This window comes from Anomaloglossus baeobatrachus, chromosome 1 (assembly GCF_048569485.1).
Source record: "Anomaloglossus baeobatrachus isolate aAnoBae1 chromosome 1, aAnoBae1.hap1, whole genome shotgun sequence".
Lineage (NCBI taxonomy): Eukaryota > Metazoa > Chordata > Amphibia > Anura > Aromobatidae > Anomaloglossus > Anomaloglossus baeobatrachus.
Window position 1 is genome coordinate 922,895,092 of NC_134353.1, and position 21,534 is coordinate 922,916,625.

General features: G+C 47.6%; 1 protein-coding gene across 1 annotated transcript in view; it reads left to right on the top strand.

Moving 5' to 3' along the window:
• LMAN1 (lectin, mannose binding 1) overlaps positions 1 to 21,534 on the top strand; it is a 141,224-nt gene that overhangs the window by 96,538 nt on the left and 23,152 nt on the right. Inside the window, exons 11-12 of the mRNA XM_075327913.1 lie at positions 1,686 to 1,833; positions 10,136 to 10,251. Coding sequence (XP_075184028.1) covers positions 1,686 to 1,833; positions 10,136 to 10,251 — 264 coding nt within the window. The remainder of the gene's footprint in view (positions 1 to 1,685; positions 1,834 to 10,135; positions 10,252 to 21,534) is intronic.

Below are 21,534 nucleotides of genomic sequence, written 5' to 3' on the forward strand. Positions count from 1 at the left end.
ATGCGCCAACAGGGCCATTGACTGTAATGGAGCAGGCTACGTTAGCGTGTAGCTCTGTTTTGTACCATTTTCGGGCACATACATTTTCTGCAGGCGTACACCAAAACGTAGTCGACTAAGTTTTGGTGTACGCCTGCAGTAAACGTATATGCCTGAAAATGGTACAAGACAGAGCAGACGGTAACGTAGTCTGCTCCATTACAGTCAATGGCCCTTTTGGCGCATGCGTCCGAAACATGCTTTGAGAGGTAGGGGAGGGGCGGTTTGGACGGATGCCTCCAACGGGACCACTAAACGTAAGGCAAAACGCAGTGGGAAAGTAGCCTTTTTATACTCGCCTAAGTTGCGGTCCGGGCTGATGGGTGTTGCTGGTCTCCGGTCCGGCGCCTCCTCTTTGCGGCAATCGTCATCCTCCTCCTTCTGAGGCCCGTGTGCATGACGCGTCTTACGTTATCCACACTAGCCAGCATTGCAGTCCTGCGCAGGCGCAGTCTTATCTGCCAAAGTATTGTAGTGCGCATGCGTGGGCTGTCTTTAACCTTTTCTCGCTCCTGCGCACTACAGTACTGAGCCGAGCAGGTCAAAGTGCGCCTGCGCAGGACCTCAATGCCGGTCTGTGTGGATGACTTAGACACCTCATCCACACTGGGCTGGGAAGAAGGAAGACCGCAATCGCAGCAGAGAGGAGGCACCGGACCAGAGAGCAGCGTCGACCATCGGACCGGACCGGCTACAATAGGTGAGTATTATAAAAAGTGTTTTTTACGTTATACAGAGCAGCCTGGGCTCTTATATACTGTATTCTAGAATGCTGTATATAACAGCTCAGTGGTGGTGGCTGCAGCTTATACCGTAGTAACCAAATCTGGTGGCAGGTTCCCTTTAAGTGGGCAAGCCCCTCCCCTTTGACCTGTAACTTCCCTGATTGTGACTGCAGGCAAAAATTACTTTCTCTTTCTGCCTGAGGAGGGAAATTTACTATAAGATTGTCCCACCCTAAGAAATGATCACCTATCTGTAGGTATAGGTGTTAAATGTGTGATCCCTAGGGGGTAAAAATGATGGGACCCCCATTGATCCTTGGCTCTCTGGAGTTCCAGATTTATATGATGCAGTGATCAATCATGCGTATGTCTAGTGCAGCGTTACGCATGCATCATCATTTCTGGAAAATGAGCATTTCAAGAGGATGTTTGGGCAAAATAACTCTTTGCCCGGTTGATAAGATATGTAAGAAAGTCGGAATTATCCACCTTGATCCAGTGTAGGTCACTCGGGAAGTGGCCATGTCAATGTGCCCTCTCTTGTGATTGGCTGCACTAGTCAGGTGACTTGAGCAGCGCATCATCAGATAATTTAAAATGATGCGCTGCACAGAGTCACCTGACTCCTGTAGCCAATCACAGGCAGCTGGGGAACGGTGACATCACTGTTTCCTCTCTCTTTGCGGACATTGGAGTGAAATGTGCTGGATCCAGGTGGCTGCCTTGAGTTTATTTTTTGCATTTTACGGCTATTGGGCAAGGTTTTATTTTGCATGGACAACCCCTTTAAATACTCCGACCCCCAGCGATCTGGCACAATTTTTAATTTAACCTTCAAGCAAAAGCACACATTTAACATTTTATATAGGAATTAGTGCAGTCATTAATTGGTTAAAAGGATTTTTTTTAATGTTTTTAAAGGAATTCAATGAGTGAAACTTTAAGACTGGTGTCCGGGAATCAGCACGGGGGCGCTGCCGGCTACGAGAACACACAGCACTTCAATGACATCAAAGAACATCTCCATCTGGTGAAAAGGGACATCGAGTCTCTAGTACAGAAGAACCTGGTAACCACATCTTGTTGCCTTTCCACAGGAATGAGACAACACTCCTTTTCTATCCTGACGTCCATAATAGTTCTAAAGGCTAGTGACTTCTTCTTTGGGTGACCACCATAGTCTCACAGTAGATTACAGAATTTTGTAGCAAGTTCTGACACACCCTACATAACTCCTAACATATAGCTGGCTGTTCTGTTGCTAGTAAGATAGATGAAGCAGCACATCATAGTACATTGCCCTCCTACATAACTCCTAACTTATAGCTGATTATTCTGATGCTAGTAAGATACTTATAGCTGCACATCATAGCACATTGCCCCCCTACATAACTCCTAACTTATAGCTGGCTGTTCTGATGCTAGTAAGATATAGCAGCACATAATAGCACATTGCCCCCCTACATAACTCCTAACTTATAGCTGGCTGTTCTGATGCTAGTAAGATAGATAAAGTAGCGCACAATAGCACATTGCCCCCCTACATAACTCCTAACTTATAGCTGGCTGTTCTGATGCTAGTTAGATAGATATAGCAGCACATCATAGCACATTGCCCCCCTATATAACTACTAACTTATAGCTGACTGTTCTGTTGCTAGTAACATAGATATAGAAGCACATCATAGCACATTGCTCCAGGCTGTCGGCTTTCTCTGCTGTCCCCACTTTACACTCAGTGTTACAAATGGAAGAGGAAAGAGGTTTTGTGAGGCTAAACCAACCACTCTGGGTCACAAGTGCACAAGAATTGGGTTTAAGGCACCTAGGTGTAATGAGACCTTAGCGCCTGCAAGAGATCAGTAGTATTCTTGTGGGGGAAGTCTTCAGCGTAGTCAAGCAAACCGCGATTCAGAAGCCGGGAGGTCATGTCAGTGCAGAGGGAGCGAGAGAAAAACAAAGACACGAGTAGGCTGAGGGTCAGAAGCCAGGAAGTAGCGTCAAGTACAGACGGGGAGCAGAGCCAATGTCCGTGCACAAGCCGGGGTCGGAAGCCAAGAGGACAGTAATAAAGGAGAGAGCGGAGCCGAGATCAGGGAAGCAGGGAGTTCAGTCAGAGCAGGGAAGGAAAAGGGAACTTTGAACTAGGTAGCAGGACAAGATCAGAGCAATCACTCACGGGAACCAGAAACATACACTGCCAAGCAGGAACTATCACTGGCGGTGTTCCGGGTGAAAAGGGTCCTAGATAAGGCAGAGCGATCATTTGGAACAAGGTCCTAATGAATAGGGCTCTCCCACCGGGCCCAGAACCGGGACATATAGACCAAAGGAGAACACTAAAAATACATTGGCTCTGCAGAGAGCAGAGCCACAATGTGGTAGATCAGTGTTCACCCTGAGAAGAAAGCCATCCTATAATTCAGGGATGTAACATAACACAGTTTGAGGATAGGGATCAGAGCAAAGAGGTAGTGAGGATGGTGAGAGAATGTCTTGTATATGTTATAAAAGAAGAGCGAGCGGCCACCGTGGACTGTGTGTGGGGATGTCACACTTCCCTGCATATGAGTGGCTGATGGCACGGAAAAGTCAAAATCCCTCATGGCTCAGAAAGGGAGAAGTCAGTCCAGGAATGAAGCTGTACTGATACAAGAGAGCTAGTGAAGACCATAGTGTCCTAGACCGCCAGACCTCACATTCAGCCTGTAATACTGAGGACTACACATCTGCAAAAGAAAAGGTGGAAAGTAGAGGCAGCTTGTAAATTATATTTTGGGTTTGAAAGTGAATTAAGGGGTAAAGACAGGAGACTGGAATTCAGTGCGATAAGCTGGTGCAGTCACTGTGTACATACAATATTTATCCTTCACTTATTCGGAATTACATCCTTTACTATACTTTAGAGCTGCACTCCCTGTTCTGCTGGTGCAGTCACTGTGTACATACATTACATTACTGATCCTGTACTGATCCTGAGTTACATCCTGTATTATACTCCAGAGCTGTACTCACTATTCTGCTGGTGCAGTCACTGTGTACATACATTACATTACTGATCCTGAGTTACATCCTGTATTATACTCCAGAGCTGCACTCACTATTCTGCTGATGCAGTCACTGTATACATACATACATACATAAATTACATTATTTATCCTGTATTATACTCCAGAACTGCACTCACTATTCTGCTGGTGCAGTCACTGTGTATATACATTACATTACTGATCCTGAGTTACATCCTGTATTATACTCCAGAGCTGCACTCACTATTCTGCTGGTGCAGTCACTGTATACATACATTACTTATTCTGTACTGATCCTGAGTTACATCCTGTATTATACTCGAGCTGCACTCACTATTCTGCTGGTGCAGTCACTGTGTACATACATTACTTATTCTGTACTGATCCTGAGTTACATCCTGTATTATACTCCAGAGCTGCACTCACTATTCTGCTGGTGCAGTCACTGTATACATACATTACTTATTCTGTACTGATCCTGAGTTACATCCTGTATTATACTCCAGAGCTGCACTCACTATTCTGCTGGTGCAATCACTGCAAATATGAAAGCAAAAATTTGGCACTCCAATATTAATGCTAGATAAAAAGAGAATGTTTTCTTTGTCGCTCCATTGGGAGACCCAGACAATTGGGTGTATAGCTTCTGCCTCCGGAGGCCACACAAAGTATTACACTTTAAAAAGTGTAACCCCTCCCCTCTGCCTATACACCCTCCCGTGGACCACGGGCTCCTCAGTTTTAAGCTTTGTGTGGAAGGAGGCACACATCCACTCATGCATTCTCATAACTTAGTTGTCGGTTGAAAGAAAAGAGGACCCCCACGGTGTCCCTGGCATGCTCCCTTCTCACGCCACTATGTCGGCGGTGTTGTTAAGGTTGAGGTACCCATTGCGGGTACAAAGGCTGGAGCCACATGCCGTCTCCTTCACCATCCCTTATGCGGCTCTGGGAGAAGTGGGATCCTAAGCGGTCATCCATTTGCTGGGACCGTGCTCCATCCGCAGCCCCTGGTGGAACCTGCCGGACCGGAGCCTTTTCAACCCCAGGGACCGGGCCCTGCTACTTAAAGGTACTCTGTGTCCCCATTGGGGACTGTACAGGGAGCGCACCTTCTTCCCGGAAGCCGCGGTAGTCGTAAAACTGAGGAGGCAGGTGGACTTCCGCGCCGACCGGGCCTGCTTGTCGGGCGCGGCCTCAAATTTAGTCCCCGGCTTCACCGCGGCCTAGTCGCGAAAATCCCGCCCCTGGGCCTGCCTGTCAGGGGTAAGGGCGGGATTACCGACATGATGTCGGATGTGACGGCTGGAGCATCCTGCATGTCTTCCTTCCCCCTCACTGACCACTGTGGGGACCCCAGACGGTACCCATTGCGGGTACGGAGTCTGGAGCCACAAGCCGTCTCCTTCACCATCCCTTATGCGGCTGGGAGAAGTGGGATCCTGAGCGGTCATCCATTTGCTGGGACCGTGCTCCATCCGCAGCCCCTGGTGGAACCTGCCGGACCGGAGCCTCTTCAACCCCAGGGACCGGGCCCTGCTACTTAAAGGTACTCTGTGTCCCCATTGGGGACTGTACAGGCAGCGCACCTTCTTCCCGGAAGCCGCGGTAGTTGTAAAACTGAGGACGCAGGTGGACTTCCGCGCTGACCGGGCCTGCTGGTCGGGCGCGGCCTCAAATTTAGTCCCCGGCTTCACCGCGGCCTAGTGGCGAAAATCCCGCCTCTGGGCCTGCCTTTCAGGGGTAAGGGCGGGATTACCGACATGACGTCGGATGTGAGGGCTGAAACATCCTGCATGTCTTCCTCCCCCCTCACTGACCACTGTGGGGAAACCGGACTCCCGCTCTTTGCTGGCGCCGCCCTCGGCCCCACTCCTCCCCTGAGAGCTCCGGCGGCCATTTTCTGGCATTCTGCCGGTGGGTGCTTCTCAGGGGAGCTCAGGGTGAACACAGCACCCGGTGCTGGTCCCCCAAGGGTGCCGGATACATATGTATATATTATATATATTTCTGTTCGGACAGACTGTATACATTTACCTTCAGTGGTCACTCTCCTAGGAGACAACAGCATGTCGTCCCAAGGAGCAAAGATACGAAAGCACAGGTTTTTCTCGCGGTCTGTACCTCTTGTGGGGCTATGTTACCTGCGGGATCCACCTACCCTCACTGTGAGCAATGCTCGACTCCTGCCTCGCTTGCTCAGCCGGAGCCTCGGGTACTGGTGGGCCCCTCGGCTCATGTAGACCCCCCTGCTCCCCCTGAGCAGGCTGCAGGGACAGAGTCACCGGCGTTGGCCCTCAGTCATTTTCATATGAACAAATGGTCTTCTAAGCTCCTTGAGGCATTGCAGTCCAGACCGGACCTTTCACAGGCCCTGGCCCTGTTAGCTTGTCTCATCCAGGCCCCGCTTGGTTAACGCCGCAGCGCGCTCCCAGGTTGAGCCCTAGGTCTCAGGCGGAGGACTCCTGCCCGGACCGCAGTCCAAGACCGGCTAAGCGGTCTCGCTGGGACTCTTCCCCGACTTCCTCACGCTGCTAGGGATCCCAGCTTGAGGACTCTCAGGAAGACGAGGCGGACGGGGGAGCTCAGGGCTCTGGCCCTGACTTCACCCTTAACCTTGATACTCCTGAGGGGGACGCCTTAGTAAATGATCTTATCTCGTCCATCAACCAGGTGCTGGATCGCTCTCCTCCGTCTCCTCCTGTAGAGGAGTCCGCTTCTCAGCAGGAGAAACACCAGTTTCGGTTCCCCAAACGTACACACAATACGTTTTTTGATCACTCTAACTTCAGGGATGCTGTCCAGAAACCCGGAGCGGTCCCGGACAAGCGCTGGGTTAAACGTCACACTGACACTTCCATCTGAAGTCGTTAAGGGTTGGGCTCATTCTCCCAAGATGGATCCTCCAGTCTCCAAATTGGCTGCTAGGTCCGTTGTGTCTGTTGCAAATGGCTCATCCCTGAAGGATGCCACTGACAGACAGATAGAGCTCTTGGTGAAGTCCATCTATGAGGCCACGGGCACGTCTTTCGCCCCGGCCTTTGCAGCCGTGTGGGCTCTCCAAGCAATCTCGGCTTGTCTGAAGGAGTTTAATGCTGTCACATGGAATTTTGCTCCGCATGTTCCGTTTTTGACTCTCGGGCATCAGCCTTTTCGTCCTGCGCCATGAACGCCGTCCTGAACTCCACTAGCCGCACGGCTGTAGCATATGCTAACTCCGTGGCAGTTCGCAGGGCCATGTGGCTGCGCGAATAGGAACCAGACTCGGCTTCAAAAAGGTTCTTAACTGGTTTGCCCTTTTCTGGCGACCATTTATTTGGCGAACGATTGGATGATATTATTAAGGAATCCAAGGGAAAGGACTCCTCCTTACCCCAGTCCAAAACTAAGAGACCTCAGCAAAGAAAAATCCAATCGAGGTTTCGGTCCTTTCGTCCCTCCGCCAAGCCACACTCTTCTTCGTCCAACCGGCCGGAGAAAGGCCAGAGGAACTCATATGCGTGGCGGCCCACGTCACGACCCCAAAAGGCCGCGGGGGCACTGCCTCCAAAACGGCCTCCTCATGACTCTCGGCCTCCCCTAGCGCATCCTCGGTCGGTGGCAGGCTCTCCCGCTTTGGCGGCGCCTGGTGGCCACAAGTTCAAGACCGATGGGTGAGAGACATTCTGTCTCATGGTTACAGGATAGAGTTCAGTTCTCGTCCTGCGGCTCGTTTCTTCAGATCCTCTGGGCCCCTTCTCAGGTGGCGTGTCAACAAAGCCTTGCCGTCGCTCTGGCGACTCTCCAGGGACAAACAGCTTTCTCTGCAGGCGGGGGTGCAATCACTTCTTCGGAGTCAGTCACACCCCTTAAGGCGCCTCATGCACTTCCTGGGGAAGATGGTTGCAGCTATGGAGGCAGTGCCGTTCGCGATCCAAGGCGGCACTCGCAGTCGTCAAGCCTTCCAGGAAATCCGGCGGATTCTGCAGTGGGTGGAAACCACAGGCTCCACCATCTCCGCAGTTCACATCCCGGGCGTAGAAAACTGGGAAGCAGATTTTTTCAGTCAGGGCATGGACGCGGGGGAATGGTCTCTGCACCCAGAAGTGCTTCGAGAGATCCATCGCCGCTGGGGAACGCAGGACGTCGATCTCTCGAGGTCCCGGCCTTCATGGCACGGTCTCAGGATCACAGACCTCTGGCAGTTTTAGTCCAGGATTGGTCGCAGTTTCGACTGCCTTATGTGTTTCCCCCTCTGGCGATGCTGCCCAGGGTACTACGCAGGATCAGGTCCGACTGCCGTCGCGCCATTCTCGTCGCTCCAGACTGGCCGAGACGGTCGTGGTATCCGGATCTGTGGCATCTCACGGTGGATCAACCGTGGGCACTTCCAGACCGCCCAGACTTGCTGTCACAAGACCCGTTTTTTCCATCTGAATTCTGTGGCCCTCAACTTGACTAAGTGGCCATTGGTCCCTGACTCCTAGAGTCTTCAGGGTTATCTCAGGATGTCATTGCCACCATGAGACAAGCCAGGAAGCCAACGTCCGCCAAGATCTATTACAGGTCTTGGCAAGTCTTTCTATCCTGGTGCGCTGATAACGGCTTTCCTCCATGGCCGTTTGCCTTACCCACATTCCTTTTCATTCCTACAATTTGGAATGGACAAGGGTTTGTCCCTCGGCTCTCTCTCTAGGGCCAAGTATCCACGCTCTCCGTGTTTTTCTTTCAAAAGCGTCTAGCCAGGCTTCCGCAGGTCCGCACGTTCCTGCAGGGGGTCTGCCACATGGTCCCACCTTACAAACGTCCGTTGGAACCCTGGGATCTTAGCAGAGTCCTGACGGCTCTTCAAAAGCCGCCTTTTGAGCTGCTGCGGGATGTCTCTCTCTCCCGTCTTTCGCAGAAGGTGGCCTTCCTGGTGACAGTCACATCTCTTCAGAGAGTGTCTGAGCTTGCAGCGCTGTCATGCAAGGCTCCCTTCCTGGTTTTCCACCAGGATAAGGTGGTTCTGCGTCCTGTCCCGGAATTTCTCTCTAAGGTGGTATCTCCTTTTCATCTAAATCAGGATATCTCCTTGCCTTCCTGTTGCCCTAATCCAATTCACCAGTGTGAAAAGGATTTGCACTCTTTGGATCTTGTGAGAGCACTCCGGTTCTACGTGTCTCGTACGGCGCCCCTGCGCCGTTCAGATGCGCTTTTTGTCCTTGTCGCTGGCCAGCGTATGGACTCTCAGGCCTCCAAGTCAACCTTGGCTCAGTGGATCAAGGAACCGATTCTCGAGGCCTACCGTACTTCTGGGCTTCCACTTCCTTCAGGATTGAAAGCCCATTCTACCAGAGCCGTAGGTGCGTCCTGGGCATTGCGGCATCGGGCGACGGCTCAGCAGGTGTGTCAGGCAGCTACGTGGTCTAGTCTGCACACTTTCACGAAGCACTGTCAAGTGCATACCTATGCTTCGGCAGACGCCAGTCTAGGTAGGCGAGTCCTTCAGGTGGCGGTTGTCCACCTGTAAGAGGGGGCCGTTTTCGGCTCTTTTTATTGAGGTATTCTTTTACCCACCCAGGGATTGCTCTTGGACGTCCCAATTGTCTGGGTCTCCCAATGGAGCGACAAAGAAAAAGGGAATTTTGTTTACTTACCGTAAATTCCTTTTCTTCTAGCTCCTATTGGGAGACCCAGCACCCGCCCCTGTGCCCTTCGGGCTGGTTGTTCTTTTGGGTTATGGTCTTCAGTTCTCCGAACATCCTTCGGATTCAATTTACCCTAGACCAATTTATAAGTTTCCTCCTTCCTGCTTTTGCACCAAAACTGAGGAGCCCGTGGTCCACGGGAGGGTGTATAGGCAGAGGGGAGGGGTTACACTTTTTAAAGTGTAATACTTTGTGTGGCCTTCGGAGGCAGAAGCTATACACCCAATTCTCTGGGTCTCCCAATAGGAGCTAGAAGAAAAGGAATTTACGGTAAGTAAACAAAATTCCCTTTATTTGAAAACTGCTAGATTGACGTTTCGGCCTTTCTGGCCTTCATCTGAACCCATTGCAGTTGTCTGGATGGGAGAACATAGACCCTTCTGCTCCACCACTGGCGCTGCAGTTTCTCTCTTCTCCTATCCAGACAGATTAATGCACAGTATTTAAACCTCTCATAATGCAGTTTTAACGTTGACGTTACACTTATCGAGTCCAGCCGATAGCCCAACATACTGATCCACTTCTCCAAACAGATTAGTGAACCAGTAGGATATTCTGGCAGATTTGGCCTCCGATGCCAGCACAATTGTGATTGCAGCTCTGGAGTATAATTTTTATATTTGTAAATGAATGGTTTTTTTTTTTTTACCTTCTTGCATTTTTTTTTTTCCAGCCTCACGAAAAACAGAAATGCCCTGAACTTCCCGTTCCCTCGTGTCTATCCACGGCGCACTTCTTTATCTTCGTAGCCGTGCAGAGCGTATTATTCATCGGTTACATCATGTACAAGTGAGTGCCGCACATTCCTGTAGCCAGAGAAGGAGGCAAAGGGCGCATTGTCCTTTACGACATCACATCCAAGCTAGAATAATGTATGTTTCTATGAGTTTCCAGCTTTTACATCGCTGTCCTTGAGTTGGTATTTAACCAACTTCCTAAGAAAAAATATATATGGGGCAACGCGCAGGTCCATCAGTGAAGTTATTATACAGCACCTCTGATGCAAGCATTCTTCAACCCTTTCCGGATTGGGCCTATGATTGCTTTTACACTTTTTGGGGGGGACTTTTGAAAAAAATAAAATGTATGTATATTATTAGAAAAAAAATTAAATAAAAATATATATATATATATATATATATATATATATATATATATATATATATATATATATATATATATATATATATATATATATATATATATATATATATATAATATACATATACAGTGGTACCTCGCTTAACGAGTAACCCACATAAGGAGAATTTCGCTATACAAGCAAAGCTTTCTGTAAATTTGTAACCCGCTTTACGAGAAAGCTTTGCTGTATGAGCGAAATCCTCACCGCACACACTTCCGGTTTCATCCATCCACCACACTCTAACCCGCACGTGCAGTCCACACATGCACACACATGTACGCACAAACACGCACGCACATACAGTATTATGCTCACCTTACCTTCCGTTCCACCGGCGGTCTCATGGTTCTTGTAGTTCCCGGGTACATCGCGACATCCTCGCGGCGAACTACAAGACCCAGGAGGCCGGCGATGGAACGGAAGGTAAGGTGAGCATATAACAGTGTACCTTACGTTTCATCGCCGGCCTCCTGGGTCCTGTAGTTCGATGCTCCGCTCCGTTCCACGCTGTGATTCTGCCTCCATAGCGACGAGGGAGGAACTTCCTGTCCTGCTGAATGGCAAAGCGCTGGCCAATCAGAGGCAAGCAGCTCTGCCTTGACGTCAGCACCCTAGCAGGGAAGTTGCTGCCTCGTCGTTATGGAAACGCGATGCCCGGCCCCGTACCAGAGAACAGCAAGTCCCAGGAGACCGGCGATGGAGCGGAAGGTAAGATGAGCATATAATATGTGCGTGTGCATGTGTGTGTGTGCGTGTTTGTGCATGTGTGGAATGACAGAATAGGGGACCAGGATGGGACATTTAACCCGTTGTGGAACGAATCGTCAGCATTGCAATGATTTCCTATGGGAAATCTTGCTTTGCTGAACGAGTAACTTGTTTAACAAGCACAGTCCCAGAACGGATTATTCTCGTTAAGCAAGGTTCCACTGTGTGTGTGTGTATGTATATATGTGTATATATGTGTATATATATATATATATATATATATATATATAATTTGTATATTTTTTTTATTTTGCAACCCCACATAGGGTAAAGCCCCCACACACATGGTGGGGCCAACAACCCGCTAATTTATCTGGAGGTCTTTCTGACTCTCCTACTGCTTTTTGGACTGGTGGAATTTCAGTGCTCACTGGCTGTATTTTTTGGAGAAGTCTGGCAGCAGCTTTCACGTTTCTTCCCATTGAAAGCCCATGAATGCTCAACCAAGCCGAGCTCTCGTATATGAGGAAGTCAGGAGGGATTCGCACACTCCACCAACAATTATCTCATGTGTAACCAGCATAATGTCCTAATATATAAATCTGGTTCTTGTTACATTTTTTTCTATTACATTCTTTATTAAAAATAAATTAGTAGCTGAAGAGTTTCCAGCACACTCTTTATCATCCGATAAACAGCTGCACTCTGAAAAGCTAAGGCATGCAAACTCTGAGTACAGGAATTTGGACATTTGCATTACTGATAAGGCAATACATTTACAAATTGAGACACTTAGCTGATAAAATGGCCAGTTTTATGTGAGCCCAGCAGCCAGCATCAAGGCGTAGGTCTTTTTGCCGCATCCCTATGCTGCCTGATAAAGCCTACAATTTTATGGGTGGGCAGCAACCTGCAAATAGGAAATTAAAAATTCCCTTTAGCTGGTGGGAAAGGAATGCTCCGTCTCAGAAGGCATGACCCTATAAGCTAAAATGAAACAAAACTGACCACTTCCTAACAGATACCGTATTTTTCGGAACATAAGACGCACCCTGGTTTTAGAAGTGTAAAATAGGAAATACATTTTTTCTTCGTCGCTCTATTGGGAGACCCAGACGATTGGGTGTATAGCACTGCCTCCGGAGGCCACACAAAGCAATTACACTAAAAAGTGTAAGGCCCCTCCCCTTCTGGCTATACACCCCCAGTGGGATCACTGGCTCACCAGTTTTCTGCTTTGTGCGAAGGAGGTCAGACATCCACGCATAGCTCCACTGTTTGTAGTCAGCAGTAGCTGCTGGCTATATCGGATGGAAGAAAAGAGGGCCCATGTGGGGCCCCCAGCATGCTCCCTTCTCACCCGCGGTTGGTGCTTGTAAGGTTGAGGTACCTATTGCTGGTACAGAGGCTGGAGCCCACATGCTGTTTTCCTTCCACATCCCCTGGAGGGCTCTGTGGAAGTGGGATCTTGCCGGCCCCCAAGCCCTGGGGCCGGGCTCCATCCACAGACCCATAGAACCTGCTGGATTTGGAGCGGGAGTGCCGTTCAGGGACAAGGCCCTGCAACTTTCAGGTACTCTGTGTCCCCGGCAGGCACGGACACTCTCAGGCTTGCTGAGCGTTATAGTGCGCCGGGGACAGTAGCGCTGTGCGCTGGGGTTAGGTCACTGCAGCTTTGCTGAGTGACGTTTCATGTTGGGAACTACTGCGCCGACCGCTCCTGGAGCGGCGACGCAGCTGCGACTTGTAGTGCGCCGGGGACTTGGCGCCGACCGCGCTTTTACGGCGGCGGCGCTTCTAACTTTAGCCCCCGGCTTCTGCGGCCTAGTGCCGCTTCGTTCCCCGCCCCCACCCTGTCAATCAGGGTAGGGGAGAGACGCTGCTCAATTAACAGCGCCGAGGGCTGGAGCTTTATTTACATGCTCCAGCCCTCTCACTAGGCACAGGGGGAAGCAGACTTCCCGCTCTTCGTCGGTGTACGCCCAGGGCCCGCCCCCCCTCTCCACAAGGACGCCGGCAGCCATTACACATGCGGCTGGCTGGGGAAAGGCAGCAGGCTCTGGGAGACCCAGACTAGAGGGATTTCTGGCGTCCACACACCGCTCCTAAGCGGGTGGTAAGCAGCACAGTAGTGCTGGCCCCTCTAGTGCCTCAGTGTTATATTAGTGTACTTTTTTCTTGGTACCATATATATATATATATATTTATATAGTGCACTGTAAGGTCGCTTCTTGGCTGAACACCCTGTACTGCTCTGAGGAGGCAGCAACATGTCATCCGCAAAACGCAAGGGTGCCAAGGCACAGGCTGTGTACACTGTTTGTACTGCATGTGGGGCTGATCTACCGGCAGGCTCCAAAGACTCACTGTCACAAACCACCGGGGGGGTCACTCAGAAATCCCCCGCGCTGGCTACCAGTACGTCACAATCGGGGGGTAACAAGTGGGGGTCACCCCTCCTTTATACCTCCCGACCGACAGACAGAGCACGTGACGCGCTCTCTAGCGCCCCTCTTATAGTCAGGCCAATTATGGAATTGCCCGACAATAAGCAAGGAGGCCGCTATACTACTTATGCCGATTATTGAAGGGTCCCCGGTGAGAGTAGGGTATATATTCCCCCGACCTCCGCGGGCGGAATATATAAACTCTCCCCGAATCTCACTGGCCTCCCCACAATAATCCTTGGCACAACTCGCTGCCACCAACCGATTTACGGTAACTATTAGCCGAACACACAGACGTGGGATTCAAGATCGAGATAACAGAACAGCCCAAGATTAATTATATAATTTAATCGCCTAAAGCACACTAGAAACTACAATATATACAATAGGGAATCTACAGAATATACAGTTATCATAAACCAAAAACATCATACTCCTAAAATTAAATTTATTAGAAAAATATCGCTTAAAAAATACTCAGAGATACAGAGTATAATAACTCTTATATATACACATAAACAGTCATGTAGTAGTGTCAAAGTGAGTGGAAGGTCAGAAAAACGCACCACACCTGCTGGTGAGGGAAGGGGGACTAATTGTATTGAAATGAGTGAGCCTATAGTGACAAGACTCTTCATATATGATACATAGCCTGTAAACATGGAGGGTAACAGGGGGAATATCTCTCCCTCTCTGGCAACTGCCTACCAGCGGAGGTGCACCTTAAGTTGTTGGGTGCCCCCCGCTCCACGTCGGCTGTCCCTAAGCTTTCCCTCTAACCTGCAAGTCGCAAAGAGACCCACCACCAAAGCAATAAAAGTGCAAAAACTAGTCAAAAAGTCATTATGAGATCTTAATAGCCCATAAGACTGATGATAATACAAATTTGGGAATCAGTATGTGGTTTTACCAACAATATCAATATAAAAGTAGCCAATACTAGATGATGCATAGATACACATATATCATGATGTATAGAAAAAATGAACTTATGATCCCAGCAAGGGACTTATCTGCTGGGGTCACTACTGGCAGTCCAAATTCCTGATTACTGCTGACAATCCAACATCCCGACGCGTTTCCCCCCTGAAGAGTTATTTTCAGGGGTTCATCAGGGGAGACCAAGGATTTTCACCATATCCGAATACATCAGAGATTGTTATAGGATAATATCTAGACAAAGGGAGATCACATTCCCAAATTAAGACATGAAATCACATCTCAAACTAGACAGTTCATTCTCCATAAGGCAATACATCAGCCATAAATACCTTAATGTCTTTAGCTTCCTGATTAATAACAGGTCGGCATCAATCGCCTGCGATGGAGGCAGATCATGTGAGTGGTAATCCCAACGATAGTGTTCCAGGTACAATGACCATGGTAACCTGAGGCCAAAAGCTGTGCCGCCAGCTCAATGATGTATTTTATATAAGAGCCAGCAGCCACCTAGGAGGAACTTCCTGTCCTCCCGACTACTACCGGAAATGGCCGCAGTATAGTACAAACCACGCGGCGGGACCGGAACTGACAGAAGATGGCGTGTGACGTCACTTCCGCTCCCGCGCGGGCAGACCGGAAGTGACGTCGGAGTCATCCAACGCAACATCCGCTCCAGCATGGAGCAGTACGGCCAACCGGAAGTGACATCTGCCGATCAGACGTCACCTCCACTCCTGTACAAACATGACAGTGAGTGTTAGAAACCTGTATATAGATGCATAAATACACCATGCTGTAATGTGGCTAATAACATAAATTTGATACACAGCCATCCAAGAAACAACAATGATGGCCAGATAAACCATGCCTCTTAGGTGACCATAGTAATATGAATAATAAGTAGGGATTACACTAGTACTCAATATGTCGTACTGTGGCCAAAAAATATCGGCATAAAGCATCGCCAACAATTTGTTATGAAGAAAGGAGAATGTGCAGAGACTAATTCACAGCACAAAAAAGGTAACCTTAATGGAATAAATAAACCAAAAAGAAACTAAACTCAAACCTGGCTATATAGATTAATAGATGCCTCTCAGGAGAAGCGCAGACTGAAGCGACCAAAAACCCAATTGCTAAGAAACTATGAGGAATATATAAAGATGTATTAATCGAAAAATAGATGATCAAAAAGGCGTGCTAGGAAACAAAGCACCTATATGAAGCTAAAATAGCTCAATACCTCATTGAGGCCCTTCGGATGCACCGTGTCCAAAAGGAAGGTCCATCGGGCTTCCCTTTGAAGTATTTTATTGTCCCAATTACCCTTCCTGATTGGCATAGGGACTGCCTCAATGCCCTGGAACCGAATACTTTTGGGATCCCCTTGGTGACAGTTGTTAACATGTCTCGCTATAGGCGTATCACGTTTGTGCGCAATATCGCCCAAATGCTCTCCAATGCGGACGCGCAGTTGGCGTCTTGTCTTCCCTATGTAGCTAAGTGGACATGTACATGTGCACCTATAAACAAGACCCTCCGTTCGGCAGTTAATAAAGTCCCTGATGTAGAAAACCCTGCCCGATTCTAAATTAGTAAAGGTCTTGCTTTGGTCAATGTATACACAAAATTTGCAAGAGCCACATTTGAAAGTACCAAGTGGCTTTCTGTCAAGCCACGTACCCGGCAATTTTTCTGGCACAAAGAAACTATGTACCAGATGATCCTTGATCGTTTTGCCTCTCCTATACGTGACACTAGGATAAGGGGTGATAAAGTCACTTAAGTCAGGGTCAGATGTTAGTATTCCCCAATGTTTCCTCAGAATCTGCATGATCTTAATATTCTGGTCATCATACGACCCTATCAATCTGGTGGTTTGCTCCTGTTCACGTTTAGGCTTGGTAATCAGAAGTGTGGTCCTCCTTTGGTCCCGAGCAGATTCATACGCCGATCTGATAACTGAATCAGGGTAACCTCTATCCCTAAATTTATCCCCCAAACTTCCAGACTTATGATGGAAATCCTGTAAGGACGAGCAGTTCCTCCTCAGGCGGAGAAACTGCCCTTTAGGGATACCTCTACGTAGGGCAGTGGGATGGTGGCTTTCCCACCTAAGCAAACTATTAGTCGCTGTCGGTTTACGATAAATCGTAGTGCCTAGGGTACCATCCCTATTTTTTATAAGGAGGATATCCAGGAAGGGCAATCTGTCACCTCCCACCTCGCAGGTGAACTTAAGTCCGAGGTCATTATCATTGAGGTGTGATACAAAATCAAGAAAGGAATCCGCCCCACCCCTCCAGAGGACGAGGATGTCATCTATATAGCGTCCCCAGAATAATATCTGGGGATTCCAGGTGACATCCTCGTCCCCAAACACAACTACATCCTCCCACCAGCCCAGGTATATATTTGCATATGTGGGAGCACAAGGGCTCCCCATTGCAGTACCCCTGAGCTGGTGGTAAAATTTGTTATGAAAGATGAAGTAGTTGTGTGTAAGTATAAACATAAGGAGCCCAAGAATAAAGGCATTATGTTCCCTATACTGTATCCCCCTCATCTCCAAATAGTATCTCACAGCTCGCACTCCTGTCTCGTGTGGTATGCAGCTATAAAGCTGCTCGACGTCGATGGATGCTAAGATCGTGTCATCATCTACCTGTATACCGTCTAGTTTACTCAGGAGGTCAGACGTATCCCTAATAAAAGATGGCTGTGTATTGACAAAATTCCTAAGGACCCTGTCCAGATAGATACTGGGATTTTGCCCCATAGCATCAATACCTGATACTATGGGGCGACCCTTCAATGGGTCAAGGCCCTTATGGATTTTGGGGGTACAATAAAAGGTGGCAATCACAAATTCCTTAGGGACAAGAAAGTCCATCTCATCCTTAGAAATGAGGCCCCTCTCAAAACCTTCAGACACAATCTCAGACAGTGCAACCTTAAATTTAGAAGTCGGGTCTGCAGGCAGAACAGCATAGGTGTCTTTATCTGATAGTAACTGAAGACACAAGCAACGATATTTATCAGTGTCCAAAATAACAATATTGCCCCCTTTATCGGAGGGCTTAATCGTAATGGACTGATTTTCATTAAGTATTGATAAAGCTTCTCTTTCAATCGGTGCAAGGTTATCCCTAGTACTGTGAAAGCGTGGGTTAATCCTTCTAATTTCCTTAGTCACCAATGTAGAGAAGATGTCGATACTCGTGCATTCAGTGGGAGGTGGCATTTTCCTATTTTTAGGTCTCAAACTAGTGAATGGACCCCTACCCGTATTACTACTATCAGGTTCTGCCAGCCCAGCTAGCAGTCTAACATCAGGGAGGATATTGAGCGGTATCCCCAATCTGTGGCATTCATCAAGGTCATTGTGTCTAAAGTGTTTCCTCCAACGCAACTTCCTCAAAAATAATTCAATGTCTTTGACCCAGACAAACGCGTCAAAACGCGTCGTCGGGACAAAAGATAGTCCATAACTCAGAACTCTTTCTTCCATAGCCGATAGAGTATAACTAGAAAGATTGACAATTTGCTGCCCCTCTGCCCGACCCCTAATTACCATTTCTTTGGTTTTCTGTTGTATTTTTTCCGAATTGGATAGGGGTCCCTTGTGCCTAAAAAATTGTTCTGTTGTGCAGATGAAGATGAAGGCATTAAAGAGGCAGATGACTCCAAAAATGAGGCCTGTCCACCCCTTGAAGGGTCCTGATTCCCATAATGGGATCTGTCCCCTGAAGTCCCGCATCCTCTACTCCCACCCCGTCCGGTGGAGTAGGTACCCCCCCTGCCTCTTATAGGATTCCTCTCTCTGGGTCGACTCTCAGAGTCAGAGATATCAGAGGAAGAGATATCCTCCGCCCTCTCCGTAAGACTGAAAGCCCTCTTCTGTTTGAAATCCTCCAAATCCCGAATGAAATGCTTATGTTTCCGACTTTTCAGATTGAGTTGATATTTTTCAACTGCACCTTGTAGTGCTAATTCTTTAATCTGAAATTCAGAATCAGTCTTGAAATTAAGGGCTTCCTCTCTAAGGGTATTCAGAGACCTATTAGTATCCTCAAGTCTCTTTCTCTCCTCTTCCAGGAGAATGTTCATGAAACGGAGTGAAGAGGCTAATGACTCCTCTTCCCACCTTTTAAGAAGCAGGGTGGTTCTAACTCTTTCTGCCGGGATAAGTCTGATTCTCAGTCCTCTGGGCACTATACTATTTTTAATATAGTGCTCCAGGGACTGCACTTCCCACCAGCTTTTGGCGTTGTCTATGTAAGCCGATTGTAAATCTGAGAAAACAGTCCTGAGGTTTCTTTTAGTTGGGTCTGATATCTCGAGGTTTTTATCAGAAAAAACCTCCTCAGCGTCGCTGAGCCAATGGTTGCTGTTCGGAGCTCCTGAGAGGAAGCCAGCCATATCGTATTAAACCAAACACAATAAATATAGAAGTGTTCATAAACCATAAACCAAAAACATCATACTCCTAAAATTAAATTTATTAGAAAAATATCGCTTAAAAAATACTCAGAGATACAGAGTATAATAACTCTTATATATACACATAAACAGTCATGTAGTAGTGTCAAAGTGAGTGGAAGGTCAGAAAAACGCACCACACCTGCTGGTGAGGGAAGGGGGACTAATTGTATTGAAATGAGTGAGCCTATAGTGACAAGACTCTTCATATATGATACATAGCCTGTAAACATGGAGGGTAACAGGGGGAATATCTCTCCCTCTCTGGCAACTGCCTACCAGCGGAGGTGCACCTTAAGTTGTTGGGTGCCCCCCGCTCCACGTCGGCTGTCCCTAAGCTTTCCCTCTAACCTGCAAGTCGCAAAGAGACCCACCACCAAAGCAATAAAAGTGCAAAAACTAGTCAAAAAGTCATTATGAGATCTTAATAGCCCATAAGACTGATGATAATACAAATTTGGGAATCAGTATGTGGTTTTACCAACAATATCAATATAAAAGTAGCCAATACTAGATGATGCATAGATACACATATATCATGATGTATAGAAAAAATGAACTTATGATCCCAGCAAGGGACTTATCTGCTGGGGTCACTACTGGCAGTCCAAATTCCTGATTACTGCTGACAATCCAACATCCCGACGCGTTTCCCCCCTGAAGAGTTATTTTCAGGGGTTCATCAGGGGAGACCAAGGATTTTCACCATATCCGAATACATATAGCCAGGTTTGAGTTTAGTTTCTTTTTGGTTTATTTATTCCATTAAGGTTACCTTTTTTGTGCTGTGAATTAGTCTCTGCACATTCTCCTTTCTTCATAACAAATTGTTGGCGATGCTTTATGCCGATATTTTTTGGCCACAGTACGACATATTGAGTACTAGTGTAATCCCTACTTATTATTCATATTACTATGGTCACCTAAGAGGCATGGTTTATCTGGCCATCATTGTTGTTTCTTGGATGGCTGTGTATCAAATTTATGTTATTAGCCACATTACAGCATGGTGTATTTATGCATCTATATACAGGTTTCTAACACTCACTGTCATGTTTGTACAGGAGTGGAGGTGACGTCTGATCGGCAGATGTCACTTCCGGTTGGCCGTACTGCTCCATGCTGGAGCGGATGTTGCGTTGGATGACTCCGACGTCACTTCCGGTCTGCCCGCGCGGGAGCGGAAGTGACGTCACACGCCATCTTCTGTCAGTTCCGGTCCCGCCGCGTGGTTTGTACTATACTGCGGCCATTTCCGGTAGTAGTCGGGAGGACAGGAAGTTCCTCCTAGGTGGCTGCTGGCTCTTATATAAAATACATCATTGAGCTGGCGGCACAGCTTTTGGCCTCAGGTTACCATGGTCATTGTACCTGGAACACTATCGTTGGGATTACCACTCACATGATCTGCCTCCATCGCAGGCGATTGATGCCGACCTGTTATTAATCAGGAAGCTAAAGACATTAAGGTATTTATGGCTGATGTATTGCCTTATGGAGAATGAACTGTCTAGTTTGAGATGTGATTTCATGTCTTAATTTGGGAATGTGATCTCCCTTTGTCTAGATATTATCCTATAACAATCTCTGATGTATTCGGATATGGTGAAAATCCTTGGTCTCCCCTGATGAACCCCTGAAAATAACTCTTCAGGGGGGAAACGCGTCGGGATGTTGGATTGTCAGCAGTAATCAGGAATTTGGACTGCCAGTAGTGACCCCAGCAGATAAGTCCCTTGCTGGGATCATAAGTTCATTTTTTCTATACATCATGATATATGTGTATCTATGCATCATCTAGTATTGGCTACTTTTATATTGATATTGTTGGTAAAACCACATACTGATTCCCAAATTTGTATTATCATCAGTCTTATGGGCTATTAAGATCTCATAATGACTTTTTGACTAGTTTTTGCACTTTTATTGCTTTGGTGGTGGGTCTCTTTGCGACTTGCAGGTTAGAGGGAAAGCTTAGGGACAGCCGACGTGGAGCGGGGGGCACCCAACAACTTAAGGTGCACCTCCGCTGGTAGGCAGTTGCCAGAGAGGGAGAGATATTCCCCCTGTTACCCTCCATGTTTACAGGCTATGTATCATATATGAAGAGTCTTGTCACTATAGGCTCACTCATTTCAATACAATTAGTCCCCCTTCCCTCACCAGCAGGTGTGGTGCGTTTTTCTGACCTTCCACTCACTTTGACACTACTACATGACTGTTTATGTGTATATATAAGAGTTATTATACTCTGTATCTCTGAGTATTTTTTAAGCGATATTTTTCTAATAAATTTAATTTTAGGAGTATGATGTTTTTGGTTTATGGTTTATGAACACTTCTATATTT